At 42.5% G+C, this 23,874-nt stretch overlaps 1 protein-coding gene across 2 annotated transcripts in view; it reads right to left on the bottom strand.

Moving 5' to 3' along the window:
- Slc35d1 (solute carrier family 35 member D1) overlaps positions 1–23,874 on the bottom strand; it is a 43,133-nt gene that overhangs the window by 6,341 nt on the left and 12,918 nt on the right. For both annotated transcript variants that reach the window (XM_008831026.2, XM_029562492.1), the window contains exons 9-11: positions 14,883–14,950; positions 13,882–13,960; positions 8,300–8,382 (exon numbers count right to left, since the gene is read on the bottom strand). In XM_008831026.2, the coding sequence (XP_008829248.1) occupies positions 8,300–8,382; positions 13,882–13,960; positions 14,883–14,950 (230 nt within the window). The remainder of the gene's footprint in view (positions 1–8,299; positions 8,383–13,881; positions 13,961–14,882; positions 14,951–23,874) is intronic.

The following is a 23,874-nucleotide window of genomic DNA, read 5'->3' as shown; positions in this document are numbered from 1 at the left end:
GGAGGAGGAGGAGGAGGAACAGTCACAGCAGAGGCAGGAGCAGCAGCAGCAGTAGAAGCTGCTTGGGTTCCCCACAGGCAGGGCCTAGTTAGAAGGCTGCAGTTTGACTAAAAACTGTCCCCTCAACTTCTGCTTCTGAATCTACTGAAATCTGATGAAACTAGTTATCCGCTCTCATACATTCTGACCACACAACCTAGCTCTCCTAGATCTACAGTCTGCTGGAAATGTAACTCAGCTAGCCTAGCACACCCAGAGACCCTGGATTTAACTCCCAGGCACACAGGTCTATAATCCCAGCCACTCCAAAGGTAGAAAGTGGAGGATCAGGACCCTCAGCTCCTCTCAGTGTCAGCCAGCTAGAGGCCCATCTGGGTTACATTAGACCCTGAGGTGAAAAAGCAAAAGCAAAGTGACATCCTAGACCTACAGTCATGGACATGTTCACTGTCCTCCAACAATTAGATACCTAATCTACAAAATGCGTCCAGTACAGCAACCCCGTGGTCAGGGAAAAGGATTATGGCCCAGGCTGCCTCCATCGCCTCTTGCCCTGACATGTCTGTGTATGAGCCTAGGCAGGTGGCTCTGCCTTCTATAAGCAAAATCTGCCAATCTTTCTCAAAACCCATGAACCAAGACATGATTTCTGCTACTTCTAAGCAAACATAATTCTTCCCAGATGACTGACATTGGGTTTCTCGAGTCAGTCAGGCTCTCAACTCCCATGGAGCCTTTCCCATCTTCCCTGTCACCAGCCAGACCTGCAATGCAGCACTGCTGCTGTCTACAGGAGTTGGTGCCGGACTGAGTACAAAGCATCAGAATGGGAATGTCACCAACTATAAAGTGCTATGATAAAGAGTAAGTTACTTTAGCCCCTGCATCTGTGAAGTAGAGATTATGGTGCCACGCCTTCAGAACTAAGAATTAAGCTAATTAAACTATATAATTATATAACGAAATAGGTTTGATACAACCACATATTAAATTATATACTTAAGCTATGGCTTAACAGGGCAATAAATCATCTCAAAAAGTTAAGTAGCAGGCAGCAGTCATCTAGTAGGGGTAAAAGTCAAAATGCTAAGGCGAATCAAATATCACTTCTGTGAGGCTTCCCAAGCAAATCTTGGCAGAGTCTGTTTCCTGGGATCAGCACCTGAATTGCTGGGACCATCTGGATAGCTGTTCTGCCCTGCTTAAGCCAACCACTCTGCAAACTCTTTACAGAAAACTTATAAAAAGTGCCTGGTCATTGCTGTGAGTACCACCTAAGTGCTTAATGCTCTCCTAAATGCAGTACAATGTCTACATGAAAGCCACTGCCAGGAACATAAGCTCTCCAAGTTCTCTCCCATCCTTCAGGCTAAGCTCAGCACCGCGGCCAAACCGATCCTGTTAAACCAAGCCACGTCATGTCAGCATGCTCAAACGCCTCCATCTTCCCACTCTGAAAACTCATTTTGTAATGACCAAAAAGTCCTCCCTAATCGCCTCCTTTAACTGACCAAATGATCATCTTTTCACCACTCACTCCTTTCTTACTAGCCTCCTTGTGCTGGGAACACCGCAGGCACATTTACACTTCAAGGCTTTTCACTGCTCTTCCCTCCAGAAGTCAGCATGACTCATTCCCTTAAATCCTTTAGGTCTGTACATAAAATGTGTTCCTCCTCCCACAATTCTCCCTGGCCTGCTTTTCCTGCCTTACTATTTATCACCAGCCAACAGATCAAGCACATCATTTATTTATCTCCATTCATTTTCTTTTTCCCCTACAAGAAAGAAAATTTCATGAGGACAAGGATTCGGATTCACTTTATAGAGGCTCTATCAGCACTAGCTAATGCATATGTCATAAATGATAGGCACCCACTGCTCTGTTTTTTGGGTTTTGTTTTTTTTTAAATCAATAAGTGAACCTTCCTGGCTAGATTACAAACTCCTGAAAAGGAAATTCCTCTCTGGTTTAGCCATGCACACACCAAGCACTCACTTTAATCTACAGATCCAATGGGTTCAACAGCTGATCCTACCTCACATGCCAAGGGCACTAGAAGAACAAAGACAAACCAGCAGCAAGGCAGAAGGCAGCAAGGAAACCAGAACGCACAAAGCGGAGGGTGTCGCACACTCCTCCTAGGGCTACATGGACTGCCAGCAAGGAGGACCTCGGCTGGGGCAGACTCAGAGTCCGCTCAGGGCTAGAATCTCAGCCCTGCTTAATTACTGCCATCCTGGGGTGGTCATTTCACCTCTCCATTTCAATTTCACTTTCATGCAAAATGGGGATAAGTTACTGGATGGAATAGTAAAAGGGGCCGTCACATGCCAGGTACTCAACAAAACCGACCCCTCCCCCAACTGCTGCCTTCCCGGGTATCTGCTTCTGTCCGCTCTATACTAAAATAAGTGTTGGTCTTTGCACATGCTTAAAAATAGAGGTGTATTAGTCACAGAAGTCTGGCCAGGGTATGAACCACTCCATCTGCCTGGGAGTTTTTGGAGTTTGCCCAGGAATAACTTTAGAAAAGACTAAAAGATTTCCAAATCCTGTTGAGATGTCTGTGGTACTCACGGCCCTTGGCAAAGAAATCACTTGCTTTTTTAAGTAATATGTCAGACAAATATTCGCTTCAAAATCAGAATTCTGATGAGGTCCCATGGTCATACAAAGGTTTTGACAGAAAAGAAAAAAGGTCAAGCCTGAATTCTTGTTATCCACCTATTCCTACTGTTGATAGTTGGTATCTAGGGAGAGGGAGTTTCCTACACATTAGAAGGAGTGTTTGGTTTGTTTGGCTTAATTATCTTTGATACTGAAGACCAAAGTACGTCCACCCCTTCCTCTCCTGTATCTGCATTCTTTTGTCTTTCTCATTCCTTAAAAACAAGCACAAATATAAGAACTCCGAAGGAGGATAGATTTTATTTGTTTTCCAGACCTGGAATAAGTTCCTTCCAATTCCCAAGTCTCCTACGAAATGACCTCAGGCCTCCTGACCACCTGACACACTTCCCATCAGATATTCGGGGCTGACTCAGCAACCGAGAGGCAGGACCAGGACAGACAACTTGAGGCAAAGTCCCACATTGCAGAGATGAGACACTGAGGTCACGAAGAGCGAATTATCAGTTGCAAGTGGCAGCAGCAGCATCAGAACACATTTCGCTACATGTATCAGTTCAGCTCTCTGGTACCACTGAGATACCATCACAAAGCCAGCTGGATGCCCTGCCCTACAACTTACTCAAACGTACAAGCTGGGGCTGGAAAGGCGGCTCAGTGGTGAGGAACACTGGCTGCTCTTGCAGAGGACCTGGGTTTGGGTCTTAGCACCCACATGGTCTGGAACCCCCGGGGATCAAACATGCCTTCTGGCTTCTGTGGGTATTGTATACATGTGGTGCACTTTTTTACATGAAGGCAAAACACATACTTAAAAGAAAAATGAATAAATCTTCAAAAGTAGAAGCTATTCTAGTGAGAAAACAGTTATAAAACTAAATATCCTGGCAGATGTTGCTCCCGCAGCTGGTAGTAGAATGTAAAACACGCCCTTCTCTCTTTCTCCCAGTGGGAGCCAGCAAGTAAAGGGAAGCTTTGGGCCTTACTTCAGAAGACTGGACCAAAGAATCTCTAAGAAGGGAATTATTCAAAAAGAGAAGCAGCCTGGAACTAAAAGAAAAATTCCAGACACACTTTGAAGGAAGCAGGCAAATGAGAAGACAGTGGATTTAGGTGCCAGATAGGAGTAGCTAGACCAGAGTCCCGGGAAGTACTTCTACACATAGACTCAGAGCTGTACCACATCCCACCCCAGAAACTATAACCCATATAGGTTATAGTAAAATGGCTTTTATTACCCAAAATGTACCTGGTTTACAGAATCAGTATGGTGATATACTATGAAGGGATTATGGAAATAAATTAATTTATTCATCTGTTCACCATTCACTAAACAGCCCTGAGGTTAGCAATACAGACTTGGAAGATGAATTGCAAACCAATCACTTAGAAGCTGGACAACAAAGGACAAGCTTCTCAGCCTCTCTGTGAAATGAGATATTCATAGTACTTATATCAAAGAACCATTGGAAAGATTAAGGGCAAAGTGTATGGAACAGTGCCTTGCACAATTAAACAACAAGCATAAAAGACACTGGATAGTGTTTTCATTAGTACTACTTCTCAATGCCTCTTATGGGTTAGATACTGCATATACTGACATAACTAAGTCTTCTCCACCCTCAAAAGCTGATGATCTCAAAGTGACGATGAATGCACAGATGATGTACAAGGCCACACTATACTTACTCATATACTGAGTAACTTGGACTCTGGGTCCAGCCCGCTATGTTGCAGTCCTTCAGTCACGCTTACTTGCTATATGACAATGACTTACTCTAGACCCTTCTCAATGAAGGAACACTCTGTGCTAGAGTGGAATGCCTTGCCTAGAGAAACAGGCGCAATATCTATCTTCAGAGTACATTCAGATTAACCTCTCTAAACCACAGTCTCTCACATACAAAGCTGAATATAAGGGAAAAAAAACCCTACATTTAGTGTTACAAAGAAGTAGGCAAGTGACAGAAGATGGTGCTTTTAGTAAACAGTATGGAAAGACTCAAATGTGTCAACACAACAACACTAAAAAGCACCTTAATCTAGACTTTACACCACAGATAAAAATCAATTCAAAATGGGGTTTTTAAACAATTATAAAACCTAAACCAAAAACAACCAGAAGAAAGCACAAGAGAAAACTTTTCTAGCGAGCTGGAGAAAAAGCTCAGTGGTTAAAAGTACTGGCTTAGGTTAGGCGGATTTCTCAGATACACCAAAAACACTACCCACAAAAGAAAAACCATTTAACCTGTACTTTATCAAAAATCTTGTTCTTTAAGAGACTATTTACTAATGAAAAGACAAACGCCAGGTGTGGTGGCACAGGCCTTTAATCCCAGCACTTGAGAGGCAGAGGCAGAGGCAGGTGGATCTTTGTGAGTTCGGAGCCATCCTGGTCTACATAGTGAGTTCCAGGTCAGCTGGAGCTATAGGGACACCCTGTTTGCAAAAAAAATAACCAAAAGAAAAGAAAAGACAAGCCTCAAACTATGCATCTTCAAGAGACTGGACTGCTTTCTATTTTTCAGAACTCCAAGGGCTTAATAAGAAAAAAACAACTCGATATTTAAAACAGGCAAAATATTTGGACCAGGCATTTCACTAAGGAAACATACTGATGGCCATAAGCACAGGAAAAGATGTTCAACATCATTAATCCTGAAAGAACAAGTCACGTCACAGCGAGACAGCAGTACAAATCTAGCAGAATGGCTAAAATCAAAACAAGACCAAACTCTGGCACCCACCAAGGCCAGGATGTGGAGCAACACAGACACTGTTGGTGGCTGTGCAAACAGTTCTGACACTTGGGAAAAAATAACAGCTTGGCAATTTGTTTTCTTTTCTTTTCTTTTTTCTTTCAGAAGATCAAAACCAGGGCCTCCCCTATGCTAGGCACATACTCTAGCACTGAGCCACAATATCTTATTAAGTTAAACATGCCTCCCATACAACCCAGGAATCTATTCCTAAATATTTATGCCAAATGAAACGAAAAACCTATGTTTATACACAAACGTCTAAACAAATATTTATAGCAGATAACATATAATAGCCTTAAACTAGAAATGACCCAAAACATTCAAATGGCAAAAGTATACAATAGCCACCAATAGAATAATACTCAGCAATAAAAAGGTATGAAAAAGAAGAGATGGGAAACAAATGCGGCATAGGTGAAAGAGGCAGACTCAAAAGTGAACACACCACACATCATTCATTAACATTCCGGAAGCTATGTGGACAGAAACATCTCTATCAGGGTCTGAGAGAAATGGAAGAGATGAAAAACAAAAAGGGTAAGGGCATTGTTTTATATCACAATTATAATGGCGGCAGTGAAGATCAGATGTGCTCATTTGTCAAAACTGGCAGTATTATATATTGAAAAGAGTAAATTTTATTCTATTTAATTATTTAATCACATAATTTTTTAAAAATTTCTAGACGGTTTTCTTTGTATTTATTTATTTATTTATTTATGTGTGTGTATTACGTATGCCACATGTGCTTGCCAAGGCCAGAAGACGGCATCACATCTACTCAAACTAGAATTAGAGGTGGTTGTGAGCCACCTGACATGGATTCTCTACAAGAGCGGGAGGTGAGCCATCTGAACCATCTCTCCAATCCCAGAAAATAAATTTTAATGGGAGAAAAAGAGAAGCTCCAAAGAGCCTAGGAACTCTAGCTTGGGTACTGTGAGCCTAAGGGCATCAGCACCAGAAAAGGCAGTCTCCTTTGAGCCTGAGCCATGGGCCAGAACAAGTTCTGTGGTCACTGGTCATTCCCCACACTCCCTGTGGCTTTTTTCTTTCCTTTGTTTAAATGGTTTGGCTGAACACTTGAGGAATTAGTCACTGGAAAAAAAAGAATCTAGGGAAATTGGAGGCAGGCTCTCAACTGAGCACTAATGAAAACATCCACACCTCCTTAAATCGCAGAATCAGTGTTGAGAGGTGTCTGAAAAGCTACTAAGTACAGGCATGCTTCTTGCACTTGAACCGTAACAGAGAAGGGAACATTTAAACTTTTCTCTGTTTGTGAGACAGGGTCTCATGTGGCCGAGGTTGGCCTGAAACTTGCTGTATAGCTGAGGATGTCCTTGAACTTCTGTTCCTCCTGCCTTTACTCCACTCAAGTGCTGAGATTACAGATCTAAGTCATCACACCTGGCTCTCAAATTTATTACTACAACAAAGAAACTAGCAGGGTAGAGGGGAGTCAGATTTGTTCAGTCTCAACCATAGATTCTTCAAGAATAGTCTGGCTACCAATTTCCTTCAAATCACACACAGTCTGTTGAGGATTAATTAAAAGCATTTTCAAACAAGTGGAATCTACTTAATAGCTCCTGTAATTTGGTTTTTGCATTAAAAAAGTAATATCTACAACTTCTGGTTCTGCACACTGATTAGTGAAAGAAAACCAAAACAGCTATAAACAACAAAGACTTAACTTTCATTTTTAAAGAAAAAGCATGAAAAAAACAAGGTAATAGATTTTCCTGACAAAGTTGCACTGGAATTAACATTTGCAAAGGCGTCAGAATACTTGGATTCGAATCCCTTTTGGTTATTTCACTCTAACCCTCAAGAGTAAGTTATTTTTAGCCCCAACACATAAGAAAATGGAAATTCAGAAAGCATCAACGATTTGCTTAAAGTCACACAAAAGCCAGTGCCCAGTGCAACGCCAAAGTCTGACACAGGACAATCTTCCTCCACAAGTGACCTCCAGGTATCATGTCCTACCTACACCAATCCTCCTGTGACTCCATGCCCCTCCCCCCAAAGCAAAGGATTCTTTCTCTAAGAGGCAAAACAACAGTGGTGGGGCTGGAGAGATGGCTCAGTGGTTAAGAGCACTGGCTGCTCCTGCAGAGGACCCAGGTTCGATTCCCAGCACCCACGTGGTGGTTAACAACTGTCTGCAACTCCAGTTCCAGGGGATCTGATGCCCTCTTCTAGCATCCTTGGGCACTGCACATACATGGTACACCTACACACATGCAGGCAAAACACTCATACACATAAAATACAAAAAAAATACATATATAATAAGCAAGTGACTTTTTCGAAAGCTAAGGAGAGTTCAACTTTCAGAAGAATGTCCAAATTTTTGGAATTATGAAACCATATTCTCTCTCTCTCTCTCTCTCTCTCTCTCTCTCTCTCTCTCTCTCTCTCCCCCCTTATTGCCCCAGCTGGTCTGGAACTCTTCATGTAGATCAAGCTAGTCTTGATCTCACAGAGATCCATCTGCTTCTGCCTCCCAAGTGCCAGGATTAAAGGTGTGCACCACCACACCTGGCTTCTTCTTTCTTTTTTTCTTTAATATTTTATTTATTATTTTTATTTTATGTGTACGTGTGTATTGCCTACATGTAGGCAATGTCGTGCGATGCCCACGGAGGTCAGAAAAGGCTGTCAGATTCCCTGGAACTGGAGTTACGGATAGCTGTTAGCTGCCATGTGGGTGCTGGGATGTTAAAAAGCATTATCTAGAGATATTAAAATACCTCTAGTACATCATAGCATTCCATAAGTTTAAAAGTGAACAGATTTACCATTGGATGAACAGCCCAATCATATACTATGACACTACTTGAATATATAACATACTTGCCAATGTAGTCACATTTAATTTAATCGTTTTACTTACCTGATGTTTAAGCCAATGAAATTTGTCCATGTGAAAATATAATCTCCACCGAAGACCATTCCAATATAAGTTATTAATATATTCTAAAAAGGAAAATATGCTGTTATAAACACTTAACTGGGGTTTTAAACTGCACATATAAATATAACCATACTGTGATTAAAATATAAAAATGAATGTGCACACAGTAGCAACAAAGGTCTATCTAGTGACTGTGTGTACTATGATCAAGAGTATGCAAGGACTCAACAGCATTAGCCTTTTCCTACTTATTTCTCTCAACAATAAATGCTTTTGCCTATAGGAAGAGCACTACAAGGTTATCACGCCTGTTCCGCCTTGTGGCATGGCTGGCATGATGCTTTCCTTCCTTCCACTGGGATAACCGTAGACTTGTGAGGGGAGAGCAAAGACAGCTGCTCACATGCAAGCATCTTCCCCTTTTTTAAAAAAATGAAAAGGGAAATGGGGATTTTGCCAATCTAAAGACTGTTTTTAGGGAACTCCTCCTTGATACCTTAAAATACAGAAGTCATTTCAAATAATTATACTTAGAACCATTTCCAATGGGCCAGAGATGGCTCAGCAGACAAAGGTGTTTGCCTCCAAGTCTTATGATCTGCATTCAGTACTCAGAACTCACATGGTGGAAGGAAAGAACTGACTTCCTACAAGGTGTCCTCTGACATGCACACATCTATGTGTGCACGAATGTGTGCGCACACACACATGTGCACACACACAGTTTTTTAAATCACTTCTAAAGTACAAATATTCTAGCTCTAGCTCCCTTTTAATCATCCTCAAATTATAAAGCAGAAACCAACTTTCTAAAACTAAAACTGCCATCCCTCCCAATCTCCTTCCTTTCACATTTCTAAGTTACTGCCTTACTTGGTTGGTACAACTGACACATACAGTGATATTCTTAAATCTGTACTCTTCTAGAAAAACCCATGAGATAAAGTGCTATGAGTTCTTTAAAGGCTGGGGCTGGAGTGCAGTGCAGAGGGAGAAGACCTGCCTGGTGTGTGCAGAGCTCTGAATCTGATCCTTAGCATCAGGAAAGACAAAGGATGAAACACACCAGATAAGACTACAAAATTATTTTTATAATGAAATGCACTTTGGGAGGGAATTCAAAATTAATCAGCTTTTTCTATGCCTCAGGATGGTGACAGCAAGTTAAGAGCAGATTTTCTTATTATTTGAGCGGTAAAAAGAAGTATCACAGCACACAAGGGTGGCAGGTGTCCTGGGAATGTATGTGACTGGGTTCTCTTTGAACAAAGTGGATTAATTTGCATAAGTTATACAAGGAATGGGGGTGGGGGGCAGAGAACCCAACCCTCGCTGCTTAAAATCAGAAGTGGGGGGAAATAGAGGTATATATTAGGGGATCTTAAGCAACCTCCCCAAACAGTACTCATTAGAAAGCACAGAAGAACATCTTGTCAGTCCAAAGCTAAGACTGTAATGCTCTAACTTTAGTGTTCCTGAGACTCCACTTGCAGAGTTCCAGGTTCTGCTCTACAGATTGTGATCTGGCATACCCAGGGCAGACCAATGAATTTCCATGTTTACTAGCTATTCAAAATGGTTTTCCTGCCACATTGAGGGAAACAGCAATCTGATCCAAAGGTTGTGGGGCTGAAAGCCCCTTGGGAAAACAATGGTTGAGCTGAGAGGGCTGTGACCAGCAGTAATGAAAGAAACTCTACTGTGGCCCTTGAGATTGATCAGCTAGGGCACTGGTGGACTCCCATCCTTCAACAGCAAGACCTTGCAGCAGCCAGGAGCAAAGGCAACAGTGAACTAATTCAACAATCATTTCTTTCTCTCCTTCTGCAGTTTGCAATAAAATCTACCACTTTGCACCAAGAAAGTCATGGAGTTCACGAACTGCCACAGAAGGAGGGCACAGCAAAAGGGAAGCTTGGACGACCATGAGATCAGATGGCGTTGGTGTTCTACACTGATCACAGATGGCCATGAGATCAAGGGCATTGGTGTTCTACACTGATCACGGATGGCCATGAGATCAGATGTCGCTGGTACTCTACACTGATCACGGACGGCCATGAGATCAAGGGCATTGGTGTTCTACACTGATTACACAGACAGCCATGAGATCAGATGGTGTTGGTACTCTACACTGATCACGGACGGCCATGAGATCAAGGGCATTGGTGTTCTACACTGATTACACAGACAGCCATGAGATCAGATGGCGTTGGTACTCTACACTGATCACGGACGGCCATGAGATCAAGGGCGTTGGTGTTCTACACTGAATACATAGACAGCCATGAGATCAGATGGCACTGGTACTCTACACTGATCACAGACGGCCATGAGATCAAGGGCATTGGTGTTCTACTCTGATTACACAGACAGCCATAAGATCTGACGGTGTTGGTGTTCTACACCGACCATGTTCAAGTGTACCAAGAAATTCTAAGCAAATCAAATAAAAATTAAATAAACTGTAGCTTCCTGCCCATCCGTCTCCTTATCTGAAAATAATGGCACCAACTCTCCATCTCTTACATTCTTGCTGCCATCCACTTTACTTTTGAAATACTCATTTTACAAAACCAAACAGCTGAGAGCTAATTTAGGGGGCTAAAACTGTCTCAGACATCGCAACTCCCTGAGTGCAGACTGCTTTTTACACTAGCTTTCTGAGAGAATTAAAAAATTCACTTGTGACAGTTTCATTTAGAATTCTATTTATGTCAAACCCCAATTTCATGATGTTGAGCTATAGATTTTCTGGAGTTTTAACCCAATATAGTTTCTAGTATCATCAGTGTGCACCACACCAGTGGGGTACAGAGAGAAAACTAAAAGACAGCATTCTGGCTGGTTAGTTTCTGTCAACTTGGCACATTGACCTGGGAGGGAGAACCTCAACTAAAGGACTTCCTCTTTTGGAAGATTAGCCTATGGGCATGTCTGTGAAGCATTTTCTGGATTGATAATTGATGTAGGAGGGCCTAGGCCATTATGAGTAGTGCCATCCCTGGGCTGCTGGGCCTAGGCCACATAAGAAAGGCAGCTGAGGAGGCCAGAGGGAACCGTAAGCAGTGTGTGTCCATGGTTTCTGATCAGCTCCTGCCTTGTCCCATGATCGATGGACTGTAACCTGTAAGCCAAATAAACCCTTTCCTCCCTGAAGTTGCTTTTGGTCAGTGTTTTGTCACAGCGACAGAAGGTGAACTAGGACAGCGAAGCCCTTTACCTTTGCAAGTGCGGTTCACTGCTGACCGCTGGCAGGGTGTTGGACAGCCGTCGGGCTCCCTTTGCTAAAGTGACCACGGACCCACCTCTCTTGGTCTTCCCTTTTTCAGAAAGCAAACCCACTTTGCTAATTCACAAGGAATTCAGGCATACTAGGCCATTCTTAAACTTAAGGCACTAAAATCAGTAAGTTCAATTAAAGAGGCCTCTGGCTTCAACAAACTTTAGCTCAATATTCAAGTTAACCTGGCTTTTCTGCCTGAAGATGAGTCTTCCTTAAATAAAATGGATCAGGAGGAAATGACGTCACTGGAAATGCCAAACACAGTTTTTTAAATGAAGGTCATTTAAGGTTGGCTCATGAAAAAGAACACCCCCTGATCCACTTCTGGCAGGTATTCCCCCGCACCACAGAGCAGCCAGAACTCAGAGAGCATGATGGTTTTCACTGGGGCTTGAAGGAAAGGGCCTATCACCATGGAGGTATCTGTCTACCCTGTCAGAAACCAGCTGACTTCTCTTTCCTCCTCTACTGTAACTCCTATGTTCAACTTTCCCCACATTCTCAGAGCTGTTACCTCAAGGAGAGGCTCTGCTCTTCTGGGGTTCTTAAAAATTGGTCTAGAAACCCTCAGCATAATTTGTTAAGCAAGTAAGATCACACATGAGGTAGTAAGGCTATGAGACTGAAGGCCACAGCCAGATTCTTTAAAAGTTTATTTCATTCTAAAATGAAATGGAGATCTTTTATAAAGGTTAAAAACTCATTCAATTTTATGTCTTACAGGGTTTTTACTGAGTTCAATATTGTACAACTGTATTAATTCAACTGTGAACTTGGAAACTTGCACCCACTTGTGAAAGAGATGTACTCTTGCTCTGGAGTGTGTTACTGAATATGTTAAAGCTGTAGTGAAATGCTTCTTCTAATAATGTAGTTATTAAAAAATTTTTAAAATAATGATAAAAAAATAATTTTATACCATAGTGCACATGTGGGAGGTTAGAGGGTAACTGGGAGGAGACAGTTCTTTCCTTCTACCACCTTTACCCTCCAAACCGTCTTTCCAGCCTCTCCACCTTTCTTTTTTTGTCTCTTTGAGACAGGGTCTCCCTATAGCCGCAGCTGTCCTGGAACTCACTATGGAGACCAGGCTGGCCTTGAACTCACAGAGCCCCGCCTGCCTCTGCCTCCCCAGTGCTGGGATTAAAGGCATGCGCCACCACACCCGGCAAAACCTCATTTAATTTTAAGTCTTATTGGGTTTATACTGAGTACAATATTATATAACTGTAATAATTCAACTGTAAACCTAAAATTTACAGCCAATTTTGAGAGCTGCATCTTAACTCAGGAAATTGTTACTGAATATGTCAATGCTGTTGAAATGCTTCTTCTAAGTATGTGGTTATTAAATAAATAATTTAAATTTATTTCAGAGGCTGGAGAGGTGGCTCAGCAGTTAAGAGCACTGGCTGCTCTTACAGAGAACCCGGGTTCAGTTCCCAGCACCCACATGGTGACTAACAAACATCTGTAACTCCAGTTTCAGGATATCAAATGCTCTCTTCTGACCTCTGAGGGCATTACATGACATGGATGTACTTACATGCATGCAAAACATTCATACACATAAAAGTAATAAATATCTTAAAAATTTCATGTATTGTGTGTATAATGGAGGAGGGGAGAACACATATACTCAGAGGACAATTTTGTAGCTGGTTCTCTCCTTCCACCTTTTCATGGGTTCCAGAACTAAAACTCAGGTCATCAGGATTGCTGCCCCTGCTGAGTCATCTCCCTGGCTCCATGGCTAGATTCTTAATTACAAATTTTTTGTTTGCATTTTCACTTATTTATTGAGGGGAGGCACCCATTCTACAGTGTGCATGTGGAAGTAAGGGGGTAACTTGCAGGAGTTGGTTCTCTCCTTCTACCATACGGGTTCTGGAAATCCAACTCAGGTCATCAGGCTTGGCAGCAAGCATCTTTACCTACTGAGACATCTCACTGGCTGCTGGATTCTTAATCATTTTTATTTTTTATGAGTGTTTTGGGTCTTTTGCCTGCGTTGATGTATGTCTACCAAGTGCTTGCCTGGTGCCCACAGAGACCAGAAACTGACATCAGATTCTTTGGAACTGGAGTTACAGGTGGCTGATGAGCCACCATGTGGGTGCTGGAAACTGGGCCTGGATGTTCTGCAAGAGGAGTGAGTGCTGTTACACCCGAAGCCATCTCCGCAGCCCACCACCACATTCTTAATTTAGAGGAGTAATATTCAAATAAGGCAGACGCCAATAACAAAAGGGATAATATCGTCATTTTATCTCACCTTAATGCAGCCAACTATTGTCGTTGTGAGCGCAGAATTATACTGCGTGCAGAGCACCGTGGCATACATCAAGATAAACCTAGACAAAAAAGGAAAAGGTGTGTTATAAGGCAGAGCTTACTTTATGGCAATCTCTTCTCAAGGCAACCAAGCAGTGCTGGCCATGTTGGCACATTCTAGTCCCCGAGCAACATGAGCTTTCTTGTCTCTTCATAGGTTTATTCTAATTTTACTAAAGAGAAACAGATGTCTATTTCCCCTGCCACCTCACCAAACCATGACAGTATCATTCATAATCATCAGGACTCTCTAGAGACCAGCACATAACTCAAGCAAGCCAGAGAAAAAGCTCACAGACCCTGGCTCAGCTGTGCTTCCCATTAAGATTATGTATCTTCTTCCTATCGTCAGGATGAAGGCAAGAGAGCTTCTCAATAATGAAAGAAAACCAAATTAGAACTACTGCAGGAGTAGACACAGGCCGACTTGACAGCTACACGGCATTTGGAATTCCATGATTTACACTGAGGCTTCTGGGCAGACCCAGCACCATGCAGTGTGTGGTTTGTATTCTGAAGCACCCTCTTGCTGTATTCCACATCCAGAGACAGCAGCAACCAACCTGCCTCGCTACGGAAAGTGAGGCATATGAGAAACAGAGAGGCATTTGAAGGGACCCCCTATCCTTCTACAGGCTCTCCTCCACTCATAGAAAAGTCAGCGGCCCCAAATTGAAACTCTGCCACTGCCATTCACTAACTGATTATTATCCACTGACAATTACTCTAAGCCTGCACTCTTCTTATAGGTGAGGTACAATAATGTTAAATGTTGAGGCAAAACAAAATAACACGGATCAAAATATAATGTGGTTATCACACAGTATGGTAATGGACAATACCAATCTCTCTTCTCCATCCTTCAGAAACGAGGGAGAAGGACTCTAAAACTTCTGTACCCAGCCTCTCTAGGAAATGATTCGCTAAGAAGGCATTACTTACCCCATCACACAGGAGAGGGTGAACTGCAGAAGAAATAGGGTGTCCGCCCAGCCCTCAAACTCCATCGCCTGTAATAGACAGGAAGCACTGGGTTTAGAGCAGGCCCTCCAAACAGCTCTCATTCATTAACTGAAGTCCTTCTGTGTACCACTGTTCACCAAAGCTCTGCCCTGACTCCCTTCCTTCCCTTGCCCTTCTCCCTTACTGCATGGCTCCAAGGACCAAGAATTATGTTCAAGATTTTCAAATACTGGGGGAAGGGAGAGCAAGTTTTCTTTAAGGGTGTGGCCCCTGGTAGATGGCCCTCCCTCCAGTGGATGGTCCCACCCCGATGGGCATGTGGGCAGCACAAATCAGACTTGGAGAGGTTTTTTGTTTTTTTTTTTTAAACAGGATATGAAGTTGGGAGGAGTTAGGAACAGGAGTAAGAGTGACTATGATAGAAATATATTGTACAGCTGGCGTAGTAGGGCACACCTTTAATCCCAGCACTGGGGAGGCAGAGGCAGGTGATCTCTCTGTAAGTTCAAGGCCAGCTTGCTCTACATAGCAAGTTCCAAGCGGGCTGGGGATACAGGGAGATCCTGTCTCAAAAAAGACAAAAAGGCAAAAAAAAAAAAACAAGCCCAGAACCAAAAATACATTGTATGTATGTAGGAAATCCTCAAGTCATAAAAATACATTTAAAACATTTTTCAAATATATGTATTTGAACCCATTTTCAGGTCAGTCCTTTTCCAAACTATAATACAGAGGAGATTTTATAATGTTATTGGTATAAAGACACTGGTATTTCTTTGAAGGTACAAGTCATACTAGCTAAACTCTGGTTCTCCCTGGTGGCTGCTGATATGCTCGTGTCAAGACTTTCTTGATGCTCCCTGTGGAGTGTGGAAGCTCAAGTACAGACTTAAATTACACAAACATAGCTGGAGTCTGGGGGAAATCATTCAAAACAGTGTATTCTAAATGCAAGTTGTGATTCTATTGTGTTCATTTACTCACTTGTTTTAAATCAAAAAGAAAGGACCCCCACTCCCCGCCCAAAAAAAGAATGTAGGGATTTTCTGTCCTTTCATCAGAGATGGAGGGCTTCTCCCTCAAGTACCTTCTTTTGCAATGTGAGCCTAGAGCAAAAGTGAAAAACAACCTCACCTTTTATCTCCCTGCCAACCTGTCCAGCTTCACCTGCCCAGTTCCCAGAATACCATAATACCAGGCTTTCTTGCTGTTTACAAAACATGATAAGAAGTTTCACCTTTACATGCCTTGGCCTGGAATGCCCTTTCCCTCAACATTGACCCTGTTTGCCAATCAAACTAAGCTCAAGGCTCCTTTGTGAGGCTGCCCCTGGACAAGCACTCAGATTGTGCCTCAGTACAGCTCTCTATTGCCCTCTTCTCTGTCTTTCCATACTATGCAGATTGTGAGCGAACATGGGGAAGACCCACCCTTTTATTTAATCATACTCCTGACACAGCAAGTACTAGATTGTATCACTCATGTTGTTCATGATTCTTTTTTCGATGAGATTATAATACATAACAAAACAAAATTCACTAATTTCAAAGGAACAATAATTGAAAAATATATAGCATGTAATCACTATTATAAGCAGGATAAAGGCAATTCTACACCCAACTCCCAAACTTCTGCCCATTTCAATTAATCCTTTCCCTTATTTCTAATCCCTGGCATTCTCAGAAGTACTTAGGCTAAGAACAGCTTTGCTGTTCAACAACGTAAGGTAAAGGTCATATAGTTTAGTGTGTATTCTTTTATGTCTTGCTTCTTTTCCTTGGCATAACATTTTGATTCACCCATGCTCTATGTATATTATAATCCACTCATTTGTATTGCCAATTACAATAGCATTCCGTCTTATGGATATAGCAATTTGTTGAGTCACCAGTCAATGGACCTTTTCTTAGGTTGTTTCCACACAATTTGTTATTATAAATAAAACTGCACTGAATCTTAAGAGTAAAGGGAAAGTCTGTGGGTACTTTTTATTTATCTTGTAAACACCTAGAACATGATATTGCTGATTCTTTTATCGAGCTTATCTTTAACTTTGCAAGAAACTGCCAAATTGTTTTCCAAAGTAGCTACACAATTTGGCAGCTCTCATCGGCAGTGTTCCACATTCTCACCCACTTAGAACTGTCACAGGCCACTCTACCAAGCAGGAAGTGGAACCTTGTAATCTTAATTTGCATTTCCCTGTTGACTAACAAGTTGAGTATTTTTATTTTATTTTAATTAATTTATTTATTTTGGTCTTTTTGAAACAGGGTCTCCCTGTAGCCACAGCTGGCCTCGAACTAACTATGTAGACCAGGCTGGCCTCTATCTCACAGAGCTCCACTTGCCTCTGCCTCCCAAGTGCTGAGATTAAAGGCATGTGCATCACCAAAGTCGGCTAAATTGAGTATTTTTAATGTTCTTATTTAATGTCTGTATTTCTCTTTCACGAAACTGCACAAGACTATGCATTGCATAGGCCCTTATACTTGCCTGTGGATGCCAGGGCAGGACCACTAATGCTCTCCATCTATTGCCTTGAGACGGGCTCTCTCACTGAACCAGAAACGGGCCCTTTCAGTTAGGCTGGCTAGCCAATGATCTCTTGGGATCCATCTGTCTCTACTCCCTGATGCTGGGGTTACAGGTATGCGTAGCCCAGGTTTTTATGTGGGTGCTTGGAATTCAAACTCAGATCCTGAGGCTTACAGAACAAATACTTTTACCCACTGAACCATTCCTAGCCCCTTCCAAAAGTTTTGGTTACATTTATTTTAGGAAGGGGGGTGGCATACATCACCATGTACATGTGAAAGTCAGAGGACAACTCACAGAGTTGGCTCCCTTTACCCACTGAGCCATCTCACTGCCCCCTCCCAATTTTTATTAGTTTTCTTCCAATGACTGAGTTCTCTAAATTTTTACGTATGTTCTCAGTAAATACCTTTAATTATCACACACACACACACACACACACACACACACACACAATCTGGGAGTGAAAAGTTATCAGCATCACCTCCCTGAGCGCCCTAACTGTCTCTTTTGTGTTAAGTGAACAATCCTGACAGCCTGGGCCACTATACTAAGGATGGTTCATTTGGGTGTGCCAGTGATGAATGCAAACCAAAATAAAGTACTGCCGAATATTTACGGGGGGTGGCTCTGAACAGATCATGCAATCTGCTTCCCACAACATCTGTGTGAGAAGGAAAGGCCAGGTCTTATTATTCCCAGAAGATAACACATGACTAACCATTGGTCACACAGTCAATAAATGATAGACCTGTCTTTGCATACTCTAAGCCCAAGGCTCTCTGTATGCTGAACGCAAAATTTTATTCCATTAATAAGTATACAAAAAGAGACAAGTACTTCTCATGGAATTTCTTCCTTCTCCCTTCCCTAAGCATTTGGTTTCCTCTGGAGAAAGTCCACACAAGCACCCTGATGGATTCTTGCTTCAGCACAGGAATAGATCTTTGGCTACAACTGAGCAAGCAGCAGCCACTTAAAAACACAGCTGCAGGATAAATATGGCCCAACCAGTCCTACCACATAACAGAGCCTGCTCCTCCCGCTACAAAGACAGCATTAGAAAGAAAAAAGAAAGAAAAGAAGAAAAGCTACTTCTCATCAAGTCCTTAGCTATGTGCCAAGTCCAAAATGCTAAGTGCACCGTTATCCAGCTAGTAGGTGCACGTTCCGCTCCATAGCTTACTCGTTTCATTTACCCTGAGCTTGGCCCACACTTGCCCTTATCTCAGGGAAGGAAATGGAAACAAAAAGCCAACAGGGCAAGGTTTTGTCAGTGCAACTCTGGCTTGACTGGTCAGTTGCTACTACAATCAGAATATGCTTTATTGGACCATGTTTGAGACTCAGAAGATTGGGCCTGTCTGCCATGGTTCTTCATTAGTAAAGAATGCCAGCAGTTTCTTTGTATAACGAGGCCTGCCTTTAAATCGCACATTCTGAACAGTTTAGTCAAGCTAAAACAAGCTGGAAAATCTCTGCGGGGGAGGGGCAAAATAAAGTATTCCCTTTTTTATCTGTTCCCTTTTCCCCCACAAACTGCAGATTTTTTTGAAAGTGGGGATTTATCCCTACTTGATTAACGATTGAGGATTAAAGTTCTAAAAAAAAAAAAAAAAAAAAAAAAAAAGCAAGCAAGAAAGAAATGGTAAAGAGATATGGGAAGGGAAGGAAGCCACAAGGTCCAGTTTGCATCCTCTGCAAAGAAGCTTCAACATAGCCGCTAAAGTGAACAATGCCTACGAGGGCAACCCTCCCCCTTCCCTTATCTCCAACAGCAGTGTTAAAAACAACAAATGGAGCCTGGCATGGTGGCCCATGCCTTTAAGCCCACTATGGGAGGTAGGGGTATCTCTATGAGATTGAGGTCATAACTACACAGTGAGTTCTAGGCCAGCTGGAGGTATAGGGAGACCCAACAAACAAACAAAAAAATGAACTACTTACTTTGGGCAGAATATATGTGACCTTTGAGCTTACTAAGCTTACCCATATCAATTCTCCTCTCACTATGTAGCCATGGCAGGTCTGGGACTTGCTATGTAGACCAAGCTGGCCTTGAACTACAGATATTCACTTGTCTCTAGATGCCTGGGATTAAAGGCATGCACCACAATGGACCACCTTTCCTTCTGTTTTCAATGACGTTTCCAGTTCTATAGGTGCTGGTGGACAATGCAAAACCACAGCAATATAGGCTCCTGGTACAAAAAGTGTCACACACTCAAAAAGCAAAGCCTACATAACCTACCACTTCTGGAAACTAGGTACACTTGACTTGAGTAAGATTTTTGCTTAAACAAAACCATTTGTAAAACTTTGTTCTTTAGCTGCTTAAGTTCATTTTATCAGTAGAGAAAGTGAGTACGTGTGAGTACATGCAAAGATTAGGCACAAAAGCCAAGCCATTGTCAACAAGGCTAACATCCAGTTCAAGATGCAATCAGATTTTGTCCTTTGAGTCAGTTCTGATGGATAAAGCCTGGCTATTTGAGCCAGTGTCTTGGGAAACAGTCTAAGGCTGTGCCTGGGCTCAGGAGGAAGATGAGACTTCTTAGCAGTGTCCACAATAAGCACAGAGAACAGCTACACCAATCTCCATGCTAACCTAGGGAGAAGCATGGAAGAATTTCATGGGTTTCAGATGTAACTCAGATTCTCACTTCCAGAAAGATTTGCAAGGTAGTGACAGCAACTGATCTGTGATGTGAACTAAAGTTCCAAATGGAACTGAGATATATTCTTAGTGTTTTTATATGTCCCTGAACACACTAAAAATTAAAAGTGAATAAGCAATGGGCTCAAGAACATCATGGAAGAGGAGGTGAAAGGAATTAAGAGGCAGGATGGAGAGGATGCTGTGAAGTCTTGTCTTCTGGACATGACATGGACATGGCTCTCATGAAATCACTACAGCTATGGTTATTTAACAAGACCTGCATAAGATCAGTCGATATTCCAGCACTCAGCACTAACCAGAAGAGAGTGAGAGAAGACATGCAGGTATGGAGGTAGGAGGGAAGTATTGGAAGATGTGAAAGGGGGGAGGTGGGGTGCATATGATCAAGAGACATTGTATACATGTATGAAATTGTCAAAGAATAAATAAAAGCTATTCAAAATCAATCAATAAATAAGAACCTACACTTTAATATATGAGAAAAAGGAGCAATGATACCATGCTGTTTAGAAAACTACTGAGGGGGCTGCAGAGATGGCCCACCTGGTAAGAGCACCAGCTGCTCTTGCAGAGAACCTGGGTTCAATTCCCAGCACCCACAGGGCTGCTAACAATCATCTTAATTCCAGTTCTGGGGGATCAATGCCATCTTCTGGCCTCTGTGAGCACTGCACACATAGGTACACTTACATACATGCAGGCAAAACATTTATACATGTAAAATAAATATAAATAAATCAAAAAACTTTTAAGAGCTAAGAAAAAAAGATACTTCATACCCAAAAGGAAGCTGCCAGGAAATTTGCCAAGGCAGAAGGAAGACAGCGACAGCAGTGCAAATGATGTGCAGGCCTCTTCCCACCTTGGAAAGCCAGGCCAACGGCAGGGTCCCTGCATTTCCCATCCTGCTCTCCACCACACTCTAACCATCTGCCATAGCCTCTCTTGCTCTACACCATGCTCCAGGCTTGGGCTCAGATGGGAAACTGAAGCCTGGCAGTTTCAATACCTTTCTCTCTGCTTTCTTGGCTCTGCCACCTATACGGCCTATGGACGATGGCAAAATACATCCCAGCTGACCAACAAAGTCGCTGCTCCCGTTGCAGAAAGCATAGCCTCAAAGATGTGAATGGCTGAAAGATTTCTCAAAGAATACGCAAACAGACCGTGCTGGTTTGAATAAGAATGTTCCCCTATAGGATCCAAGTATTTGGACATTTTGTCCCCAGTTGGTGGCGCTGTTTTGAGAGGTCTTAGAAGGTGTGGCTATGCTGGAGGAAGCACGCCACTGGGGGTGGGCTTAGAGAGTTCTTAAACCTTGCTGGATCTTGAGTCACTCTCTTACCCTCTGTGCCTGGTTGAAGATGTGAGAGCTTAGCTTCTATTCCTCCTCCAGTCACCTCTGCCACCATGCCTCCCCACCATGATGGACTCTTGCCCCTTTGGAACCATAAGCTAAATAAACTCTTCCTTTTATAAGTTTCCTTGGTGATGGTGTTTCTATCACAGCAACCAGAAAGTGACTAATACACAGAGAAACACCCATCCATACCTATTTGAAGTATTCCTAACCCAATCCACTAAGAACACCAAAGCCCCTAAAACAGATTTGTCTATATGTGGAGGAAATTGTACAGGATCTTAAAAAAAAAAAAAAAAAAATCAACCTGTGTGTTCTATAATGACCCCAAAAATATTAATTCTTCTTAACAGGCCGACTGAGGAACCTAAAATGACTTTATTATTTCATCAGCAATGCTGAGCAAGCAAAGTCCAGGTAACAACTTGTGCCACAGCTTTTCCTGTAACTCCTGAGCCATGAAATACAAGCACTGACTAATGAAGACATACAATGCGTCTGTGCTACAGTACTGGCCTTGTGAGGTCCACAGCAAGGGATCTGTTCCTCCCTCCGTACATGAGAACACCTAGCAGTGTGCTGCCAGGAGGCCAAGCTCCAGCTCCTGTCACTGAATCGCTGGCTTTGTCCTGCAACATTCCCTTTTGGAGGCAGCAGCTCAAAGCATAAACATCTATCCTGACACTGTGGAAAGCCATTAGTCAAATGATATCCACTCTACCTCTACCTATGTTATTACGTATCTTTGATTAACAGGAACCTGGCTTTTCAATAAAAGGCAGGATTTGTGGTACTTTGAGACAGGGTCTCAAACTTGCTATGTAGCCAAGGTTTACCTTGAACTCCTGATCCTCCTATTTCTGTCATACCTGGCTGGTTTTTGTTTTTGTTTTTAAGACAGTCTCAAACTGCAGGCCAGGCTGGCCTCAGACAAGGCCATCCTCCTGCCTCAATTTCCTGAACATTGAGATTACAGGTGTAAACCACCAAGCCTGGCTATGTTGTGATGTTGTGTGTGTGTGCGTGTGTGTGTGTGTGGTTTTTTTTTTTTTTGGTCTTTTTGAGACAGGGTCTCTCTGTAGCCCCAGCTGTCCTGGAACTCACTATGTAGACCAGGGTGGCCTTCAACTCACAGAGATCCACCTGCCTCTGCCTCCGGAGTGCTGGGATTTAAAGGCGTGTGCTACGACGCCCGGCTTATGTTGTGTTTTTTAAAGACTATTTTAGAAGACGTAGTAAGATATTAAGCATTAAGTATATTTCTTTGGTTTACAGTAATCTCAGGATTCTGCAATAAAGAAAGGAGGAAGGAGGGAGGGGGAGGGGAGCAGAGCTTCACACATTAGTCGGTTTCTCAGACGCTCTGATGCTTTGTACTGTGTGCCCACTGGGAGAGGTGGTTCGGCTGGATTTTGTCCTTTAATTTAGGAGGTAATTTAGGGTGCTGTGCCCACGTCATCACCTGCTATGTCCACTCCTGCCCATCCGGGGAACTGACCTTTCAGAGCCCTCTCACTGGATTGCTAAAAAAAAGGAGAAGTTTCCTTCCTTGGTCTGATTTTATTTCAGTTTTCATCCTGAGTCAAAACCCTGTAACTCTGAATAAGAACAACTTGATTTGTCCCACCTGCTTTAGTCTGATAGTTTATTTTTGTTTGGTTAGTCGGTTTTTCTTTCTTTTTTTTTTTTTTCCTCTTTTTTTTGTCTTTTTGAGACAGGGATTCCCATAGCCCCAGCTTGCCTGGAATTTGCTGTGTAGACCAGGCTGGCTGTGATCTTACAGAGATACTCATTTATATAAAAAACTTTATCTTTTTCTTATTGTTCAATTTATAACATAATTTTTAAATAATTTTGTGTGGTTCCACAATAGAAAGGAAACATTATAGACTTACCGTGTTCCAACATACATGCATAAAAATTGTTGGTTACTTTATTGTTTCATGTCTATTCTTCCAGAGTTTATTTAAACAGGTGAATAAAATATGTCTGTGTACATGCATGTGTGCACACTATTCTTTTCTTTTTTGCCCCAAGTTGACATAAGGTCTACCCTGTTGGCTTTACTCTGACCTCTAACCATTTCCTTGGAGACCTTTTCATTTAACACATACAGCACTTCCAGGTACTATGTGGTTCAGGTTCTAGAAGCCAGGAGTTCAGGCCTAACTATGCCTCTAACCATTTCCTTGGAGACCTTTTCATTTAACACATACAGCACTTCCATGTACTATGTGGTTCAGGTTCTAGAAGCCAGGAGTTCAGGCCTAACTATGGCAGTGCACCTGCCCTGAGCATCCTGGGCTCCTGGTGAGTTCTATCTGGAACACACCCTCTGTTCTGCCCCATCTTACTCAGGCCCACCTCACTTTCCCTGGCTTTCACTAATTCCG

This window comes from Nannospalax galili, unplaced genomic scaffold (assembly GCF_000622305.1).
Source record: "Nannospalax galili isolate Female #2095 unplaced genomic scaffold, S.galili_v1.0 scaffold553, whole genome shotgun sequence".
In the NCBI taxonomy this organism is placed as follows: Eukaryota; Metazoa; Chordata; class Mammalia; order Rodentia; family Spalacidae; genus Nannospalax; species Nannospalax galili.
This window is presented reverse-complemented; position numbering and strand designations above follow the sequence as displayed.